Source organism: Bubalus kerabau, chromosome 23 (genome assembly GCF_029407905.1).
Source record: "Bubalus kerabau isolate K-KA32 ecotype Philippines breed swamp buffalo chromosome 23, PCC_UOA_SB_1v2, whole genome shotgun sequence".
NCBI classification, from domain to species: Eukaryota; Metazoa; Chordata; class Mammalia; order Artiodactyla; family Bovidae; genus Bubalus; species Bubalus kerabau.
In genome coordinates, this window is record NC_073646.1 from 4,397,593 (window position 1) to 4,417,288 (window position 19,696).

Consider the following 19,696-nt stretch of genomic DNA (forward strand, 5'->3'; position numbering starts at 1 on the left):
TTAAAGAGAGATGGGAACTTTATTGAGAGTTTCTCCCTGATGAACTCAGAACAGAAAGAGCATTGGAAAGATTCCGCTTTGGAGAGAAACAGCAACTGTTCAGGCACAAACGTTCACAGATACTCCTCCTAGGGGATTCCTGACTCCCCACCCAGTTCCCCACGATGCCCCACCCCCACCCAAAGAGTCAGAATTCTGCTCGAAATCCACTTCCACAGAGCAGGGCACCAAATAGCGCTCAAAGCCCCGGCTGGTAGACAAGCCTGCGGAAAGTTAGACACAAGGGAAGTCAAGGGTGAACAGAGGAACAGAAAGAGTAAGAAAAGGAAGCCGAACGGAGAAAAGGGGGGAAGATCACTGATGATGTCACACGCACCCCCAGAAATATAAATACCGTATGAATGTGTTCATCTCATTCCAGCTGCTGCTCCCAAAGCAGTGCTGACCTCGGCAGCTACGACGATGCCCAGTTCTGCACTTTTTCTTCCCCTTCTGCGCTGGGAAAACAGAAATGCCCAAAGTAGCTGAGGGGGCGAAGGGGCATTAAGGAGCAAGCTGGGAGAGTAGCCCCTTGAGAGCGTAAAGGATAGAGAGATGAGGCCAGGGCTGGTTTTGAATGAGAAGGAAGCAGCTCCCCGGGTGCTGGTCACCAGGTTCCTCGGATGCCCCTGCAGACTTGTTCTCTCTGGTTGACTCTGTCCTTAGAAACATGTCCTGGAGGTGGTGGGGCCTCTGGTCTTCTTGTGGGAGGTTCTAGATCCTTCAAAGGAGCCAGAAGAAGCAGCCTCTGAGGCAGCACGTGTCAGACTGCTGATACTTTCAAGAAACTCAAGGAATTCCAGACTGCAGATCTGTGTGAGCCTAACGTGGCCACCAGTGTGCCCGTTTGCCTCCTCTGCCTGACTCTCAGGCCACTTCTCCCTCTGCCTTTGTCTTGGCTTTCCCTTGGGTCTGGGGGACTCTCTGGTGCTGGCGGGCCTCTTGGAGAAGTCCCCCAAGACAGCTCACTCCCAGGACAGGCAGAAGGAGGCTCCGGGTTGGGGGGGAAGGGGCAGCCAGGCCGGGTCCCCTAGACTTAGACTCGTCACCCACCCATCCTCCATCAAAAGGCTTGTCCCCTCCATGCCCCGTCCCTCCGTCCTCTCCTGTCCTCTGAGGGGGCACGTCCCCTCCATGCCCCGTCCCTCCGTCCACTCCTGCCCTCTGAGGGGGCGCGCCAGGCAGGCAGGACTCTCACCGCTCGCTCCCCCTCTGTGCCCTCGGGCATCTGTCATCTCCCTAATCTCTCTTGGACAACATAACACACACACATTCACACTCATTGGTACTGGAAGGCCAGGCGCCCCTGCTATGCGCTCGGTGGGCATCAGCATCAAGTTCAAGTGGGAAACTGTCAGGCCTGGGTTGCCAGCGGCACCGAGTGGCTGGTGCTGCTTCTGACTCCCCAGGAATTACGCCGAGTTTCGAGTGTTGTCGCATCAGGGAATGGAGAAGCGAAAGGAAAAGCTGTGTGATGAGAACCAGGAAGGAACGACTCCTGTGCCAAGTGTCTCCACGGAGAAGCTGTGGCAACAGCAGGAGCAAGCTCTCCACTGTCCCCTCTGAAACCCAAAGCCTTTGGGGTCTGAGTTTTCCAAGACATGCAATAGACAAAGACACACTGCAAACCAATTAACCCTCTGAGCCCTGCCGGGACTCTCACTTAAGTCACTTCCAGAAATGACCAGAACACATGGAACAGTCACCCTCCTCCTGGGGCCGAGAAAGGGACCAAGCTTCCGGCTGGCTTAGAAGGTGCCAGAGAACTGGCCTGGGGAGCGCTTGTTCTCTCTCAGTGTCCTGGTATCCCAAACCGTTCCCTGCCCCTTGCAGAAACAAGGGAGAGGGCCCGGGGGTAGGCTCAACACCCAGGTTGATTCAGACGATTGTCTCCTGTGAAGCCAACCCAAGCTCAGGAGGCAGACAAGGGCTGGGGACAGACAGAAGACTGTGTGGAAGGCAGCCACGTGCACGGAGCAGACAGCCCTGCAGAACTCAAGTCTCCTCTAGCCTCTCAGCTGATCCGGGAAAAAGGAACTTCAGCTGCTTTTAGCCTGTGTGACACTTATTAATTCAGTTTACACTAGAGTTTAGCTGCTCTCTGCCCCCCCTCCACCCCACTGCAGAGAGGGGACCCAGGAAAAGCAGGTGTGGCCTGACATGTCTCAGTCAGGCCCCTACTTGAAGCAACAAGACAAGCAGGCCCTAATTCACAGTTTCCACTCCCCCCCTCGACCCACCCCTTCCCCCACCACTGGCCTCAATTAACTCCCGTCTCCAATGCACAACGGTTCCTGCCAGTGTGGCTCAAAGGGTTAATAAACCGGGACTTCTCGGACAGTCAGGACACAAGCTCATTCACCGACGACGACGGGAGCCCGAGAATGGCAACGCGGCCACCTAGGGTTTCTTATAACGGTTCTTTGGGGTCTCACCACACCCTGTCTTGTCACAGTTGAGAGCACCTGGGTTCTTCCCCAGCCCGAGGCTGCCCAGGAGGCTGGGGAGCTCCTGGGTGATGGCCCGCTCGATCTTATCCAGAAAACAGCCTCCCATGTAGGAGCACTGCTGGGACAGGAGCTTGAAACTGGAGATGGGGTTGATCCCAAAGAAGTCCTTGTAGGCCTCGCGGTGGGGAAGGTCAAACTTGCTGACGTTGGTCTTGGCCAGGATGGTCTTGAAGATGTAGAATTTATCAGGGTCTTCCACGATGTCCTTAAAGACCAGCTCCCCGTCACTAAAGAAGGTCATCTTCTCCTTGTACGTCTGCAGGTAGCGGTCCACCAGGAGGGCGTGAATGCGGACCCGGATGGCATGCTGGCGGATGAAGGCGATCTTGTTCTCCAGCCTGTTCTCGATCACCTGGTTCAGGTCCTCCAGGAGGGAGATCTCTTCCTTGAGAAACAGGTCCCGGTGGGTGTCGGGCTTATAGTCGTAGGGCCAGAAGGAGCTGACGTACACCCGCGGAGGCTCTGTGACGTTGATGAGTGGGGCCAGGCTCCAGAAGAGGGCCCCGTAGACCCTCATGAGCATCTGCGTGGCCAGGTTGTCGGCCTTGTTCAGGATGATCCTTATCTGGGACTCACGCCCCTTCAGCTGGCGGAAGAGCATCTCCAGCTCCAGACCCACGTCCAGCTTGGTGGGGTCGAAGACGACGAAGATGAGGTCCGCTCTGTCAATGAACCACTGGCACACGTCATTGAAGGGGTAGCCTTGGGGAGAGGGAACGAGAAGTCAGGCTGGGAAGACCCCATCCACCCCCAGGCCCCCTGCCCCTCCTTCCGGAACCAGACCATTCTGTGGCTTTGAAGGGACTAAGAACGTCAGGGATTTTCTGGATTTCTGAAGACTTAAAGAATTCATTACACGTCTCCTGCTCCTTGTCAACTCTCAGTCAAGAATGGCCTGGGGAAATGTCCTGGCGGTCCAGTGGTTAGGACTCCACACTTTCACTGCTGAGGCCTCAGGTTCAATCCCTGGTTGGGGAACTAAGATCCTGCAAGCTGTGTGCTATGGCCAAAGAAAAAATGGCCTGATCCTTGTTTTAATCCACAGTGGAATTCAAGGCTCCAGGAAAACAAAACATTTCTGCCAAATGGAGATTTTCCCACTGCTTGAAAAGATCTGGGGCAGTGGCAAAAATGCTAAAGGAAATAAGTCAGGGAATTAGAAGGAATAAAAGAGAGGGTGCATCACTTAGGGGAAATAAATGTGGACCTACCATCGAGACCTGGACTAGAATTTGGGCTCCATCACTGACCAACTGAAAATTATATGCTTCTAAGCCTTACCATTTTAGTTGAAAAATGACAAGAAGAACAATACCACTTAAGGTGATATAAAGATCATGATGCTGCTAGAAACACAGGAAAGCACTGAACTAAAACTGCCATCCAGTCACAGGGTAGGTGCTCAATACATCCTAATTCCTTTGATTTATTTCCAAAATGGGAAGAGTAGGGATACCTGTCTTGAAATGTTTCTACAATGATCAACCAATAACATATGGAAATTATCCAGTGCGTTAGAAGAGTGCAATAAAGGTTAGTATATTACTGTAATTATTAGCAATAATATTATTATTAGCTATAAAACAGGATTTGGTTATAACAAAATGAGAGTTATAACCATAAACTGAGATTCACCATCTGTTCATATATTCTGACAAACGCCCTGTTATGACTCATCTCTGCAGATGGTGCTGCGTCACGGTGACATTCAATGGCACTCCTCTGCCACCTGAAGGCAAGCGGGGCTTTGGAAAGTCTGAGACAGGATTGTGTTGAAGCAGGTCTGGCAAAGCAGATACTGGGACGAGTTGAAGGTCAAGTTTAACCCTGACCCATGTTAGCCAGAGGTCAAGTGCACCAGGACAGGGATCCAATCAGTCCAGGCCCTTGATCACCTGGACAGCTTGTGCGTCCCAAAGACACAGCAGGGACCTCGAGGAGCTCCTGGCAAGAAGGCCAGCCCTCCCCCCAGGAAGATGCTGATGGCCTCCAAACCAGATCACTCCTCAGGGAAGTAAAAGGATGAGGTATTCACACCTAGGAGGCACCACAGTTATGACAAAGAAAGGGCTGGAAGCAAAGAATGCATCCCAGAGTCTTGGACAATGCTGGTCTCCTCCGGTCTGCCTACCATCCTCTGCCTTGAACAGTTTCCTAAGACAGTGCTCATGCTGTTCAGAAATGAGTGTTGAATTACCTCTTTCTTGCTGCTTGCGGTTCTCAATGATGCCTGGTGTATCCACAAATGTGACCCGCTCCAGAAGTTTGTGGGGAACCTCAATGCCGATCAGCTTCTCCAGGAAATTCTGGCCAAACTTCTCGAGGGGCGAGAAGGACCGGGCGCTGTCAGCAGCCATGACAATACCCTCGATGGTCTTCAGCTTGGGCCCGTGCATGAGGACCGTGAACTCTGAGGTGGTGGGCTCGGCACCTGCACACACAGGTTAGAAAGAACACAGTCATGTCACATCACAGCAATACAAAAGGAGGCACAGGAGAGATTACTGGGAGTGGAGAGTGGAGGAATGAAAGTTAGTGTTTATTTATTTTTATTTTTTGGCCATGGCACCTGGCTTTCAGGATCTTAGTTCCCCAGCAGGAAAAGTGCTGAGTCCTAACCACTTGACCACCAGGGAATTCCCTCTCCTGCACTTTCTGTCTCTATGAATTTGATGACTCTAGGGACCTCATATAAGTGAAATCATATGAAATTTGTCATTTTATGTCTAGCTTATTTCACTTAGCATAATGTCTTCAAGATTCAGCCATGTTGTGGCATGTATCAGAAATTAATTCCTTTTCAAGGCTGAATAATATTCCCTTGTACAGGTGGAATGAACACATGTCTTTTATCCATCATCAATTGATGGACATTTGGGTTGTTTCTACCTCTCAGCCATAGCAAATAATGCTGCTGTGAACATGGATATAACTGCTGGTTTCTTGCACATAATTTTCATTACTATACTGAAGATGTATATGAATATTTTCATTTTTCTTTTTTAATCTGTCAGACTCTAATTTTTAAATTGAAGTATAAATGATTTACAACATCATGTTAGATTGAGGTATACAACAGTGTGATTCAATATTTTCGTACATTAAGAAATGATCTCTACAGTAAGTCCAGTTACCATCTGTCACCATCCAAAGTTACTAGTGTTGTTTTCTATATTCCCTGTGCCACACACTGGGCTTCTCTGATAGCTCAGTTGGTAAAGAATCTGCCTGCAATGCAGGAGACCCCAGTTCAATTCCTGGGTTGGGAAGATCCACTGGAGAGGGAATAGGCTACCCACTCCAGTATTCTTGGGCTTCTCTGTGGCTCAGCTGGTAAAGAATTTGCCTGCAATGTGGGACACCTGGGTTCAATCCCTGGGTTGGGAAGATCCCCTGGAGAAGGGAGGAGCTACCCACTGCATTATTCTGGCCTGGAGAATTCCATGGACTGTTTAGTCCATGGGGTCACAAAGAGTCGGACACAACTGAGTGACTTTCACTTTCACTTACGCCGTACATTTGTTGCTGTTCAGTCACTAAGTCATGTCCAACTCTGCAACCCCATGGACTGTAGCTGACCAGGATCCTCTGTCCATGGGGTTCTCCAGGCAAGAAAACTGGAGTGGCTTGCCATTTTCTTCTCCAAAGGCTTTTTCTGGACCAGGGATCGAACCTGAATCTCCTGCATTGGCAGGCAGATTCTTTACCACTGAGCCACCAGGGAAACCCTATATTAATGCTATACCATAATTAAAAAAAAATAAAATTTCCTGTGTAGTCAAATACCCTTTTAACTTACTTCTGATTTTACATATATATATATATCTTTTTAAACAAATGTTACCCCTTTAAATCTTTGTATATTGAATCATAGATACCTCATTATCTCCAAGTTCTTCCCCATGGCATTACAGCTTAAGTTTAGTGGGTACAGGATCTCTTTCCTGGTACTTTGTGCCATACACTACAGCCCCTAAATGTTTCATTTTTTTCACAATGCTTTCTGCATGTGACATTGAAACACCAACAGGCACACAAGAAAGTCACACTGTTACCTGTGTAGAGCTGGTAGCGAGTATTTTCCAAGCCAAGGAGGTAGTTGATCATGGTGGATTTGCCAACGCTCCATGGTCCCAGGAACAAGACCATTGGCTTGGATGTGATCTCCCCATCTGTGGGCAGCAGGGACAAGACATGGACATGAACTCAAAGCTCCTCACTGTGGAGGGACGGGGTTCTTCACGTTGTGCCCCAGACAGTCGATCAGGAGCTGTGGGTTTCTACCCTGGACCGTAGAGCATGGTATATGGTCTGGAGCACGCCTTTTTCTGTGTTAGTGTGATGACCCAGTTAGCACCCACGAGGAGATAGCATTTGGACTGTGGCACACCAGCATTTGGACCATGCACAGACCCACAGCACACCGGCCCCCGAGAGGGAGGGATCCACTGAGGTCAACAAACAGTGACCCAGAGCTCACACTGGGGGAGACCTCCAGGCTCAGATCTGGGAGCGCACCATTCATAAGAGGGGCAGGAGAGAGCAGCCACCGAGGAGAGGCTAAAACCCTGCTACCTGTATTGGTTACAGAAAAACAGTCATGGAAGAGGTTTATACACTCTGGGATGGTCTGGACCAGGCACTGCCTGCCCCCTGCCTCCCTCTGCTTAGCTGCACCTCCCAACACCCCTCCTCAGGCTCAGCCTAAGCCGGCCCACAGGGCCAGTCTCAAACGTCAGCCTCTAAAGCCCAAGACGCGTTTGTCAGGGTCCACCAAGCACTGACTCGGCAATTCTCGGGTTCTTGTCTCATGTTGGGGAGAACACCCTGCCTGGGCCTCTCTAGTGCAGGTCCCTGAGAAGAAAAAACAGAATTTTCCAGTGCTTTCAAAACCCAGGGATGGGGAGGGGATAGTGAGAGGCTTTCCGCATGGGAGATTCACAGTCTCCTGTTGCAGACTTCCAGCCCTTAGGGCACATAGGGTCAGCCATGCACAGTTTTGTGTTTTTTTTTGTCCCTGCAGCAAGGCATGTGGGATCTTAGTTTCCAGATCAGGGCTCAAACCCACACCTGCTGCATTGGAATCATGAAGTCTTAACCACTGGACCACCAGGCAAGTCCCCAGCCCTGCACAGCTTAGTACCTAAAGTTCTCCAGACATCTTAGCCCCGCTGAGCCTGGCAGGCAAGGCCTCAACACAGGAGGCATTGTGGTGGGTTTGTTTGTTTTTTTTTTTTCTCTCTTTCAGTTATTTTTAAAATTTTTAATTGATTTCATTTCTTGATTCAAAAATCAGAAGTATAAAAAGGTATACAGAGAAAAGTCTCCCCTCCATGTCCTCAAGCTGCTTAGGCTATGCGTCCTTTCCAATACTTGAATGCGTGTGTGAGACCACATCTGTGATTCCCATCTCTTTAAGAATTTCCCAAAGTTCATTGTGAGATCAAACCAGTCAGTCCTAAAGGAAATCAATGATGAATATTCACTGGAAGAACTGATAGGTGAAGGTCCCTCCAGTACTCTGGCCACCTGAGGCAAAGAGCCGACTCATTGGAAAAGAGCCTGATGCTGGGAAAGATTGAGGGCAGGAGGAGACGGGATGGGTGAGGATAAGATGGTTGGGTGGCATCACCAACTCAATGGACATGAGTTTGAGCAAACTCTGGGAGATGGTGAAGGACAAGGAAGCCTGGCGTGCAGCAGTCCATGGAGTCAAAAAGAGTCAGACATGATTTAATGACTAAAGAACAACCCCTGGCTGGGGAGCAGGAAGGAACAGGAGGGTGGGGGGTGGGGTGGCAGGAATCCCCAGTCACAGCCACAGAGATCCTAGAAGGAGCGTCTTTTTCCCTGGCCCAGGCCCCACTAAGGGTAACCTGGCCTTCCAGCTCCCCTGCGAGACCACCTTTCCAGTTTTCCCAGCTGCTGTTTCCGCTCCCTGCAGCAGGGGGCGGCACTGGCACACGCAGGAGGCTACAGGTGTGGCACCCAGGAGGGAGGTCACAGGAGGATGACCCTGGGCTCGGAGGAGCCCAGACACTGGCAAGAGAAGAGAGGAGAGGAGGGGCGCCTGGACAGAGAGATCAGGCCCCGGGGACGCCCTCTCTGCAGAGTGCCATGCCCACCGGCCACCTGCCTGCCGTCTCTGGCCTGCACATTCTGAGAAGCCTGCGAGGGAATGGTGAAACAAGGAGAAGTTACAGCTCCTAATTCCAGCCATGTGGCCTGGGCAGCCCAGCATCTCTCTGAGCCTCTGGTCTGCCTTCTGTAAAGCAGGAATGAGGGAGGTCCTACAACACCCCATCCCTGCGCAGCCATCAGAACAACACAGGAGACATGCAGAAACAGCCAACTAACACAGGAAGGGACGTGCAATTTCATTCCCTGTTCAAACGCAAATTAGATTCCCGCCTCAGGCTGGGTCGTATCGGGAGACTGAGATTGGCATATACACTATTGAAGTGTGCGTGTGTGCATGTATGCACAGTTCCTCAGTCCTGTCCAACTCTGTGACCCCATGGACTGTAGCCTGCCAGGCTCCTCTGTCCATGGGATTCTCCAGGCAAGAATACTGGAATGGGCTACCATTTTCTCCTCCAGGGAATCTTTCTGGCCCAGGAATCAGACCCATGTCTCCTGCATCCCCTACATAGGCAGGCAGATCCTTTACCACTGCGCCACCTGGGAAGCCTATGAACTATGTGAAAATAGATAACGAATGAGAACCTACTGCATAGTATAGAGACCTCTACTCAGTGCTCTGTGGTGACCTAAATGGGAAGGAAATCCAAAAAAGAGGGAATCTATGTATAGGTATAGCTGATTCACTTTGCTGTACAATAGAAACTAACACAGCATTGTAAAGCAACTATATTCCAATAAAACATTTTAAATTAAATTTTTAAAAAAGAAAGGTGACCAAAGGTGAAAGAGGAATTTTTCTGCTGCCCCTTTAAAAAACAACAACTAGAACAATAATAGCAATTAGATGTCATTGTCAACAGGTGTCCAAGACAAGTGACACTTTAAAATGGCCTTGCTGTGAGGCAACAAGAACTCTATCCTGTTGCTGGGTACACAGAGGACAACCTAAGGCACCTGGGCGACAACTATCAAGACGCTGAATTCCAGCATTTTTTTAAAAAAACATATCCTACAAATGAACTTGTGTGAAATATGGAACAACTATAGTAGTGTCTGTAACACTAAAAAGGGAACGAGGCAAACGCCCAGTGGTTCATCAACAGGGTACGCTATCTAAGGTGGTGGGTTCACAAAGACCAGAAAGAGCAATTGTGTGCTGTGATCCCATCGTTGTCAAACAAAGGAAGGACACCCTTGAGCATGGAAGCAGAGTGCTGTCTGGAAGCCCTGATGAGAAACCTTAGCCACATGCGTCTCTGAGGGTGGAGTCAGAGAGCCTGTCAGAAAGCCTGGAAATCAAGACAGGGATTTTTTTTTTTTCAACTTATACTATTTTGCACAGAAATTTTTTTGGTTGCCAGTTTATCTTATTTTTAAAAAATTATTTTGAAAATCAATGTTTAAAAGAACCCAAACCCATGGGAAGTGGACAGGAGACAGAAGACTCGATCTGTAAGTGAATGAGGAGCCCCGTGGGGGCTGGAGCGCAGCAGTCAGGGCAGCTGGCATCTTTTGGAAACCCAAACTGCACTCATGGATCTCACGGAGGAGGAAACGTAAATCCCTGTGTAGATCAAGGGGCACGCCTGCAGGGAAAGGCTGGCCCTTGTCACTGAGGTCTCCGCCCCTCCCCTCCTCGAGGGCTCAGGGGAGAGATGTGGCCGGTACCTGTGATCTCGTGCTGCCGAAGCTCGTTGTATTTGTAAGACTGCTCCAGGGGCTTGATGGACGAGTGGTAGATCTTTCGAAGCCGCTGCAGCACCACTGGGGGCAGAGAAGGGTGAAGGGTTAAGGGTCAGGCAGGGGCTTAGCAGCTGTGGCACTGTCTAGAAGGCATTCCCCCTACACACACCCCTGAAAGTCACCACAGCATTTTTGTTTTTTAACTTAGCCCTCTGGTCCTTCCCCTCAACAGTTCACAGCACCACCTCGGCCTGCAGCTACCTCGAGGTGCTGGAAACTCCAGCTCCTTCTCTCTGCCCCCTGCCACTACCTGCCTTAGGATCAGAGGCAAGCAGGCATGGCCACCCCAGCCCTGCACCCTCCACCGCATCCCTGATGCCCCTGGGAGGATTCAGACATCCCAAGTGTCTTCTTGGGAAGAATGTGGCTCCAGGGAGAAGCAGCTCACGGGGTGAGGTGCAGGGAGGGACAAACTCGGAGCGCGAGGGTCAGGCTCTCCAGCTGCTCGTCAGTGGCCCATCTCCTGCTGTTGCCAGAGCAGACCCCAGCCTCACCCTGAGCTCTCACTGGCTCATCGATTAGGAGACAGAAAGCCCTGCCGACAGCCTTGGGTTATTATGAAGGTAAAATGGAATACTGAACACGAAAGGGCTTTATAAACTGTAAAAATTGAAGCCAGTGTGATGAACAACCTTTCCCCGGCCACGACTCGGATGCTGGCACCGTCAAAATGACCCTGATGCTGGGAAAGAGTGAGGGCAGGAGGAGAAGGGGGTGACAGAGGGTGAGATGGTTGGATGGCATCACCGACTCAATCAACATGAGCTTGAGCAAACTCCAGGAGTCAGTGAGGGACAGGGGACCCTGGCATGCTGCAGTCCATGGGGTCCCCAAGAGTGGGACATGACTGAGCAATTGAACAACAACAGTCCCCAGGTCGCAGCTCTGCCATGTGCTTCCCCAACCAGCCCCTCGGTTCGGATTGCCTTTCCTCCTCCCTGCCAACCCAAAGCCCTCCAGCTCACAAAGCCTCCTCCACGAAGAGAAAGCACTCCTCTCCCTTCAACTCCAGGGCTCTCCTCCTCCCCTGGCGTGTCTGCCAGCTTCAGCTACAGACTCAGAGGCTCTGCCTGGCCACTGGCCCCGGGGTTCTCCCAGCCCCACCCGGCCCCACCCAGCTCCTGCCTCTGGTTACCAGAGAAGTCATCAGCTGGCTTGTCCTCATTTAGCATCAGAGTTTTCTCGATGTGGGAGCGATCCCTCAGCGGGGCTTCCTCACTCACATCCTCCGCCTCTTCTGGGGAAAGAAGCAGAGATCGGGGGTTAGGGTAGAGCAAGGAGCCATTGGCTCTGGGGTCTCTCCAGTCAGGCAAGCTGGGGAGTGGGCAGAGTGGGGCAGGATCGCAAGCAAGTGCTGACCCGAGCCGGTCCAGGTTCAACTGCACGGAGTTCTGTCTCTAGGAGGGACTTTGAAAATCCAAACTCAACATCTGTGAAGCTCCACGATCCATTCTAGGTGTTCAGCAAATGTTGACTGAGCACCTACTATACACGCGCCAAGCACGGAGCACTGCACTGTGAATGCTGTGGTGCCCCAAACCGACCCAGCTCTGCCCACGTGGAGGTTTCCACAGTCTGCGGGGAGAGGGGGAGAAGTAACCTGGACAGCAATACAATTACAGGCATCGATGTGGCTTCGGGAGGAAAGAGTCCAGAAGCTGGGAGGGCCTAAGACGTGTGCCTATGACATCTTAGGTGGGGAAGTTGGAAAATTTCCTGAGGGGTGCCTGTGAGCTGAGATCCAGGACAAGGGAAGGAGTGGTTTATAGGAGACTGCCTTTCAGGTTCTAGGTGGACCACTGGCTTGGTCAAGTGAGCATTTCATCAGAAAGGGCTGCTACAGGCAGTCTTGGGGAGCAGAGGGGGAGTAGGGAGAGGGAAGAGAGAGTGGGGGTACACTGTTGCTTCTGACCGAGACAGAGGTGCCCGTGACCACTTGCGGCTCCCAGGGAGGGGTGCTCACATTCCTGGGCCTCTTAACATCACAGCCGTTTTTTGTTTGTTTGTTTTGTTTTGTTTTTATCCTAGGCTAACTGCACAAAGAATTTTAGGTGATGGAAGGAGCATGGACCTGGCCTGTGGGAACAAGGGGAGACCAGTTCCAGGAAGGATGGGAGCAGAGAATAATCAATGTGTCTCGACAGGATGATCCTTTCTGCAATCAGACCCAGATCTGGGAGGCCAGGGGAAGGGTCCCCCATTGCAAGTACCCAACCAGTGTGGAAATGAAGTTCTTGCAAGGAAACCTGCATCGGAAACTGAAGACTGACTCCAGTGCCTCCATCCTACAAGCCAATTCTGGGTCCAGGTCAGCGTACTCAGTGGATGAGGCCATGGCCAGCGCTGGACACACCTCTAATGCTGCCCAATAGCTTAGGTCCTGCCCACTTCCATCCCCCCACCCCGTCCCCTAGCCCGGAGAGTGGCTGCTGCAGCCACTCATCTGCAGGACAGACATCTGCTGGACGTTAGTGTCTCAGCCGGCCCAGTGTTTAAGGATCCTGACATGACCTAGTCTTCAAGGGGAGGTCCCAGGAGCTAGCCGACCAACGTGGTCCCCCAATGCCCCTCACACCCACCAGCCTGCCTTCGGCCTCAAATCCTGCCCGTGTCCCTTGTCCTTGGGGTTTAAGCACTGGTCTGTGTTAAAGGAGGGACTCTAACGGATAAGTTTCTGATGGCCTAACTCAGATGTAACCAGGTTCCTCTGGGCCCTCCAAGGTGCAGGCTCTCAGTGGGTCTCTCTGAAGTGGGGATAAGTGATTAAGGAACGGCCTGGAGGCACCCAGAGGGCCGGAAACCCCCATGGGGCCTATGCCCCACGACCCCCGCGGTTGGCTAAAGGCTCTCCCGCGCGCCCTGCGGGTCTCTGTCTGCTTCTACATACAAAACCTCCGGGAAAACTGCAGCCGCCAAAATGCCCGAAGCAGCCCCCTCCGTTGAGGTGCCGGGCCGGGGGGAGGTGGGCAGCCTCAGGACGCCCCCCTACCCTGTGGCCCCTCCTCCTTGGGCTCCTGCGCGTCGGCACCCTCGGGCGATTCTTCCGGGGACCCCTCCTCCCCGGGGCTCGCGCTTCCCGCTGCCGCGTGGTCTCCTTCCCCAGCTTCTTTCTCGGCTTCCTCCTCCTCCGAGGCGCCCCCGGCTTCTTCCGAACTAGCCCCGTCGCCGCTGTCCTCTTCGTCGCCGCTCTCCTCTTCGGATTCTTCATCCCCCTCTTCTTCAGAGGAGGCCTCGTCCGGGTGCTCTCGGGAGCCCTCCTCCTCTTCGCGCGCGGCAGCGTCTTCCGCGGCCGCGGCCGCGATGGAGCTGGGTTCCGCCTGGTCCTCCGTCCTCTGCGCGGCTTCTGCGTCCACATCCGCGGTTCCATCAGTCACTTCTGGCTCCAGACCGGGCCCTGGGCTGCCCTCCCCTCCTGTCTCGACCTCCTGGCTGGGAGAGTCCCCTGAGTCCTCAGGCTCTGGGGACCCCGCCGCTGCTTCCCCTAGCGCCTCCGCAGCTTCCTCGGGGACCTCGCCGCTCCCAGCCGGTCCCTCCGCCTCCTGTCCTGGACCCTCTCCGGAGCTGAGCTCCCGCGCCCCTTCCTCCTCCCCGGGCTCCTCCTCCCTTCCTGGAGGAAGGGCGCTCGCTGCTCCCGGCGGGCCCGCATCTTCCGCCCCGGGCCCCGCAGGTTCCCCGGGGGCAGCAGACTCGGAGGCCAAGGCGTTGGAGAGGCTGGCTTCGGGATCGGGATCGGAGCCCAGGCCGTCGGCGGCTGTCTTCTCCGAGCTCCCATCCTCCCCGCCTTCTGGGGGGTGAAGGAGCGGGCGCGTCTCTCCAGGGGCCGCCTCTGCCCGAAGCGCCCTTTCTTTCTCCTCTAGACTTGCGTCTCCGGCAGAGAAATGATTCTCCAGCAAATTGCCAACATCTTCCGTGCCACCCGAAGCGGAAACTTGCAGTTCTAGATGATCAGAACACGAGGGGTCAGTGTCAAGGGGTTGGCACGCGCTTTGCTTCTCACAACTCTAAAAACTCAGCCTGTCTCCCAGAGGCAGAGCGGTGCGGACCTGCGGGGACGGTGGGGCTCCTCCCTCCCTGGTCTTCGGAACCGCCCCGAGTGGCCGGCAGAGCGGGCGTGCCCCCTCCTGACCCGAGCCTGGGCTCTGAGCGAGCAGCTGACCCGCCCCAGCCCCGCCCCGGCATCCCGGGGGGATGGAAGCTGGGCGCCGCCCTTCCAGTCCTTCCTCAACCGTGCGGGCGGGCACGTGCAGCCTGGCTCGCCCCGCAGATCTTTCCAAGACAGGGCCGATGGGAACTGCCATCCCTGGTCAGTTCCTAGAGTCATTAAGCAGCATGCTTTTTATACTGCTATCGGCAAAGGAGTGAAAACAGGTGCCTGCGGGCCAGGTCCTCTTGGGTTACGGGGCACAGCACTCTGGGGATTACTTATGGCTCTCAACCTTATTAAGTCACACATCCAACTCTGTCCTCTTAAGGGCAAGCATCTGCTGGCCTCTCTACCTTAGATTAGAGGGGACGTGTGGCAGGAGGAGATACCCATGGGGGCAGGCCTGGGCTTCTCGATGGCCTTCGCCAACCCCTTCCAAGGGGATTCCCTTCTAAGGGCTGAGGGCTTTAAGGGGAGAGCCAGGGGCACTGGGAGGGCAAAGCAGAGGGCAGGTAGGGGCCCAGAATGTGCCAGGAGCCTCTGTCAAGGGACGAGCGTGATGCATTTGGACAGTGGGGTCAGAAGAGAGGGTGAGGTCTAGTCCTTCCGAGCCCTCCCACCCAGGTGGGGACGTATTTAAGGAGGAGCCCTGCAGAGCAGGACATCACAGGCACAGGGGGAAGAGGGCAAAGTGGGGGCCCTGCCTCAGGGTCGCTGAGACGCTCCTGGGTCTCCCTGGTTTCACAGGACTCTTTCTGAGGAAGGAGCATCCTGCCTCAGTGCCAGCTCAGCTCTGCCTCCCGCAAAGAAAAGCCACTTCTTGGGAGTACCCACCCCCTTGTTCCCTGAAAGCTGGGGAAGCCTCTTAAGGGCCAGGCACAAATAGTTTCTCATTAATCCCCACAGACACAATCTGCTATCAAATTCAGAAGGATGGGAAGTTAGGGTGCCTTTCGTTATAAAGGAGCCCATATGTTGATGTAACACTCCCCCCACTCATGTTTGTGACCCCATTCACCTCCGTTATTACTATCAGCCAGATTTCAGAGCTGAAGGTCTAGAGTGAGTGTTTGATTTGCCCAAAACACCAGGTGGCTAGTGGGCAGGTGGAACCCAGAACTGCCCACTCCTTGTCCAGGCCTTCCATGCCATGCTATGTTGAGAGGAGCACATGGGAGCCCCTTCTGACTGGTACCTCTGCCCTCCCTGGATGCACCCACTCTGGCTCCTGGATTGCAGGCTGGGAACCTGCCTGACCCACCCCACCCCCAACCCCAGAAAGTGCTGTGAAGAGGTCCATGGGGGAGATTTGGGTACATTCATAATTCCTGGTCCCTTAGTTGGGGAGCTAACGCATTAAAATTTTCTTTCATTACCACCTGAATACCTGTAAGTCCTCATTCTTCTGCCTGAATCTCTTATCTGCCCTGCCCCCAACCTCTGGGGAAATAAAAATCTATGGCAGAAATTTGGTTTAACCCAAGAGCTTGACATGGAGAAGGCAATGGCAACCCACTCCAATACTCTTGCCTGGAGGATCCCAGAGGACAGAGGACAGAGGAGCCTGGTGGGCTACAGTCCATGGGGTCGCAAAGAGTCGGACATGACTGAGTGACTTCCCTCTCACTTTTCACTTTCATGCATTGGAGAAGGAAATGGCAACCCACTCCAGTGTTCTTGCCTGGAGAATCCCAGGGACGGGGGAGCCTGGCGGGCTGCCATCTATGGGGTTGCAGAGAGTCGGACACAACTGAAGCGACTTAGCATCAAGAGACTGACAGGCCTTTGAGCAGCAAGATAGATACATAGATATCATATGAGATACATTTGGACAATTATTCAGGGTTCCAGGCAGTGCTTGAGCACTGGATGTATAAAACATGAACTTGATCTTACTCTATTTGCTTGCTTCTGTGAAACAAATCTTACTCACCCCGATTTTACAGATGAGAGGACTGGAATCAGAGGCACTGAATGTCTTGCCCCCAACATCACACAGCTAGCAACTGGCTGGGGCCATTTAACTTCGGAACTGCAAAGGAGATTTTCTGATCCTGCAGCAGGGGTTCTCCCCCGCCCCCTTCCCCACCCCGCACCCCTCCCAACACTCCTCAGCCTGTGGTCCAGGCACCTGCAGCATCAGCATCACCTGGGAGAATCAGTAGAGATGCCAACTCTCAGGCCCCAGCCCAGAACCACTGACTCAGGATCACTAGTCAACCCGAGCCTATAAAACTGCCTCTAAACCCGTGGTTCTCGCCACTGTCTGTACGTGGAAACACCTGGCTCTTGATCCCACTCCTCTCCCCCTCCTTAAAGGTTCTCATTGAATTAATCAGTCCAGGGTGTAGCCCCAGCATCAGGACTGTAACCCCCTCCAAAAATTTAGCGGGGGTGATTCTACTCAGGGGCTTCCCTCATAACTCAGTTGGTAAAGAATCTGCCTGCAATGCAGGAGACGCTGGTTCAATTCCTGGGTCGGGAAGATTGGCTAGAGAATGGATAGGCTACCCACTCCAGTATTCTTGGGCTTCCCTTATGGCTCAGCTGGTAAAGAATCTGCCTGCAATGTGGGAGACCTGAGTTTGATCCCTGGGTTGGAAAGATCCTCTGCAGAAGGGAAATGCTACCCAGCCAAATAACCCTGACCCCAAGGCTTCTGCTCCTGGCCTCTCCACTCATGTGCCCACTGGAGGCTTCCAAATTAGATAGGTCACCAGGGCTTGGCAAATGACCTTGGAATAGCAGTGATCGGGGCTTCTCCTCTGGGGAGTCCAGCCTCTTTCAACAGGCCCCGTCACCCTCTGCTGTTAATGCTGTTGATGCTGGTGGTGATGATAATGAAGATGGTGATGATGGTGATGTTGCTAGTAATGGTGATGCTGGTGGTGATGCTGATAATGGTGATGGTGATGGTCATGATGGTGGTGGTACTGAGGATGATAATGGTGACTCTTGTCATTCAATCGCTAAGTCGTGCCTGACTCTTTGTGACCCCATGGACTGCAGCATGCCAGGCTTCCCTGTCCTTCACTGTCTCCCTGAGTTTGCTCAGATTCATGTCCATTGAGTTGGTGATGGCATCCATCCATCTCATCCTCTGTCATCGCCTTCTCCTCCTGCCCTCAATCTTTCCCAGCATCAGGGTCTTTTCCAGTGAGTCTGCTCTTCTCATCATGGTGACAGTGACATGATGGTGATGTGATAGTGTTGATGGTGGTGACGATACCAGGCTGAATGGACTCTGGGTCTGACTACCTGCAGCATTTCTGCTATTCTCACAACACCCTCTGGCCCAGTGGAGGTGGGAGGGCTGCATCATCTGAAGGGAGATAAGGAGCCCAGACTCTTGGGATACACATGACCTTTGCACTGCTGTGTATTTCCACACCTGGGCCCTAGACAGGAACTCAGGTGTGTGCATGTGTGTTTACTTATTTACATCCATACTCTTCCCTGGTTTTTATGACTTAGTGCCAAGCTTCCCCTACCCTTCCAGTGACAAAGAGTGAGGGTGATGACTTCATGCCCCATGATCTTCCTTCCCAGGCTAAAAATAACTTCTCTGAGAGAAAGTCTCTCAATGAAATAAGCTGTGCCATTGGGTCTCTAGAGCTCAAAGCCCAGGAAGCAGCTGTGCCATTGGGTACAATCTCTCCTCCTGGAAGCAGCTCAGAGGCTTAAAGAGCCTCTGGTTAAACTTAGTTCAATTCTGTGACATCAAACCACCCACCCTGACTTCCTTAAATTCTTGCGGAAGCCCCCCAGCGGCCCCGGAGGAGGGGTGGGGGGCGCAGAGGACCCAGGACACCCTGGCCAGGTTGAGAGCCTGGTAAGATGGGTCTCAGTCTCTCCCAGGACATGCAGTACCGCACTGTATGTGCTGCCGCCAAGGTAGCCGCCCAGGCCCCAGGCAAGCCGGGGTGCTAACGTCAGCGTATGCAAATAGCAAGCCCCTGGCTCAACCCTGGAAATCAAGGAAGGCCCCTGAGCCCGACAGGTGCCCCAGGGCAGAACACAGCATAAACTGGCTCCGTTTTCTCTCCTGACACCCTCTCTGTCATCAGCTTTCTCTGCGGGGGTCAGCTTCTCGGCTGCTCCCCTGCCCATAGCCTCAGTGGGGGCCCCAGGCTCAGTTCCTCTCTCCACTGCCAAACACCAGATTTTTTTTCCAGCTCCTAACTGTTCCCAAATGCTTTCACAGGGACTCAGATTACTGTGGAATTGCCCAGGGCCTTGGTGAGTTCATTACAGAGGAGGAAGCTCTGGCTGGGGGGAGGTTTAGAGACTTGCTCAAGGTGAGGGGTAGGGTTGGGACAGAGCCCAAGGTCATGGCCCTCAGTCTAGAGTTCTTTCTGCTCCCAGAGACCATGTCCCATGGGGTGCTAGGGTTCCATGGAAGGGTCTAGGGGGTGAGGGGAGATGAAGGAGCTAGGGTTCACCCACCCCCTTGGTACTTCCTGCCCAGCCAGCTCTCCTTGGGTCTGTCTGCCCTACTGCCTAAGGGGGGTGTGACAACCACTATTCTGCCTCCGCTGCCTTTTTCCTGAGAATTCCTCCTCTTGCTCATTTCCTCTAACAGCCCAAGAAGCCTCCCCAACAGCATCTTTTCACTTTGCTGATCAACATGCGCCTGGCAGGGAGCTAGAGGCCATCTGACCTTCATGCTGAATTTCAGGCTTCCCCTCAAATAGCTCTGTGTTCTTCTCCACCCCCCAGTGGTCCTCTGAAGCAGGGAAAGCAAGGATTATTAACTGATTATTCACTTCTCTGGAAAGGAGGAAGCAGACACAGGAAACTCCAGTGGGCTTGACAGGCCATCCAGGAATGGGCTAACATTCTCACCAAGGAACAACGCCCGAGATCTCTTGCCTGTGGCAAGTGGTACCCAAGCCCTGCAGGGCTTTCCCAACAAAGATGCCCTGTGTCCAGGGTTGGGTCAATGTGAATCCGGGTGTTTCACAAGGTGATTCTAACGAACACCTGCATGTGAGAAGCCCTGCTCCGGGTCACCCCCAAGTGTCAGAGAATCTGTCCTGAGGTTGGGACTGGACCTCAGGAGAAAAGAGATCATCACAGGTAAGATATACCATTACTCATACACCAGAATGCACAT

General features: G+C 53.1%; 1 protein-coding gene across 2 annotated transcripts in view; it reads right to left on the minus strand.

Annotated features, from left to right (window-relative positions):
• The window catches only part of SRL (sarcalumenin), a 37,128-nt gene continuing 17,432 nt past the window's right edge, over window positions 1-19,696 (minus strand). Inside the window, exons 2-7 of one of the 2 annotated variants that reach the window (XM_055561262.1) lie at window positions 13,426-14,373; window positions 11,572-11,673; window positions 10,362-10,457; window positions 6,605-6,721; window positions 4,747-4,980; window positions 1-3,251 (exon numbers count right to left, since the gene is read on the minus strand). In XM_055561262.1, the coding sequence (XP_055417237.1) occupies window positions 2,440-3,251; window positions 4,747-4,980; window positions 6,605-6,721; window positions 10,362-10,457; window positions 11,572-11,673; window positions 13,426-14,373 (2,309 nt within the window). In that variant the 3' untranslated portion in view covers window positions 1-2,439. The remainder of the gene's footprint in view (window positions 3,252-4,746; window positions 4,981-6,604; window positions 6,722-10,361; window positions 10,458-11,571; window positions 11,674-13,425; window positions 14,374-19,696) is intronic. The other variant, XM_055561263.1, reaches the window with a different exon arrangement.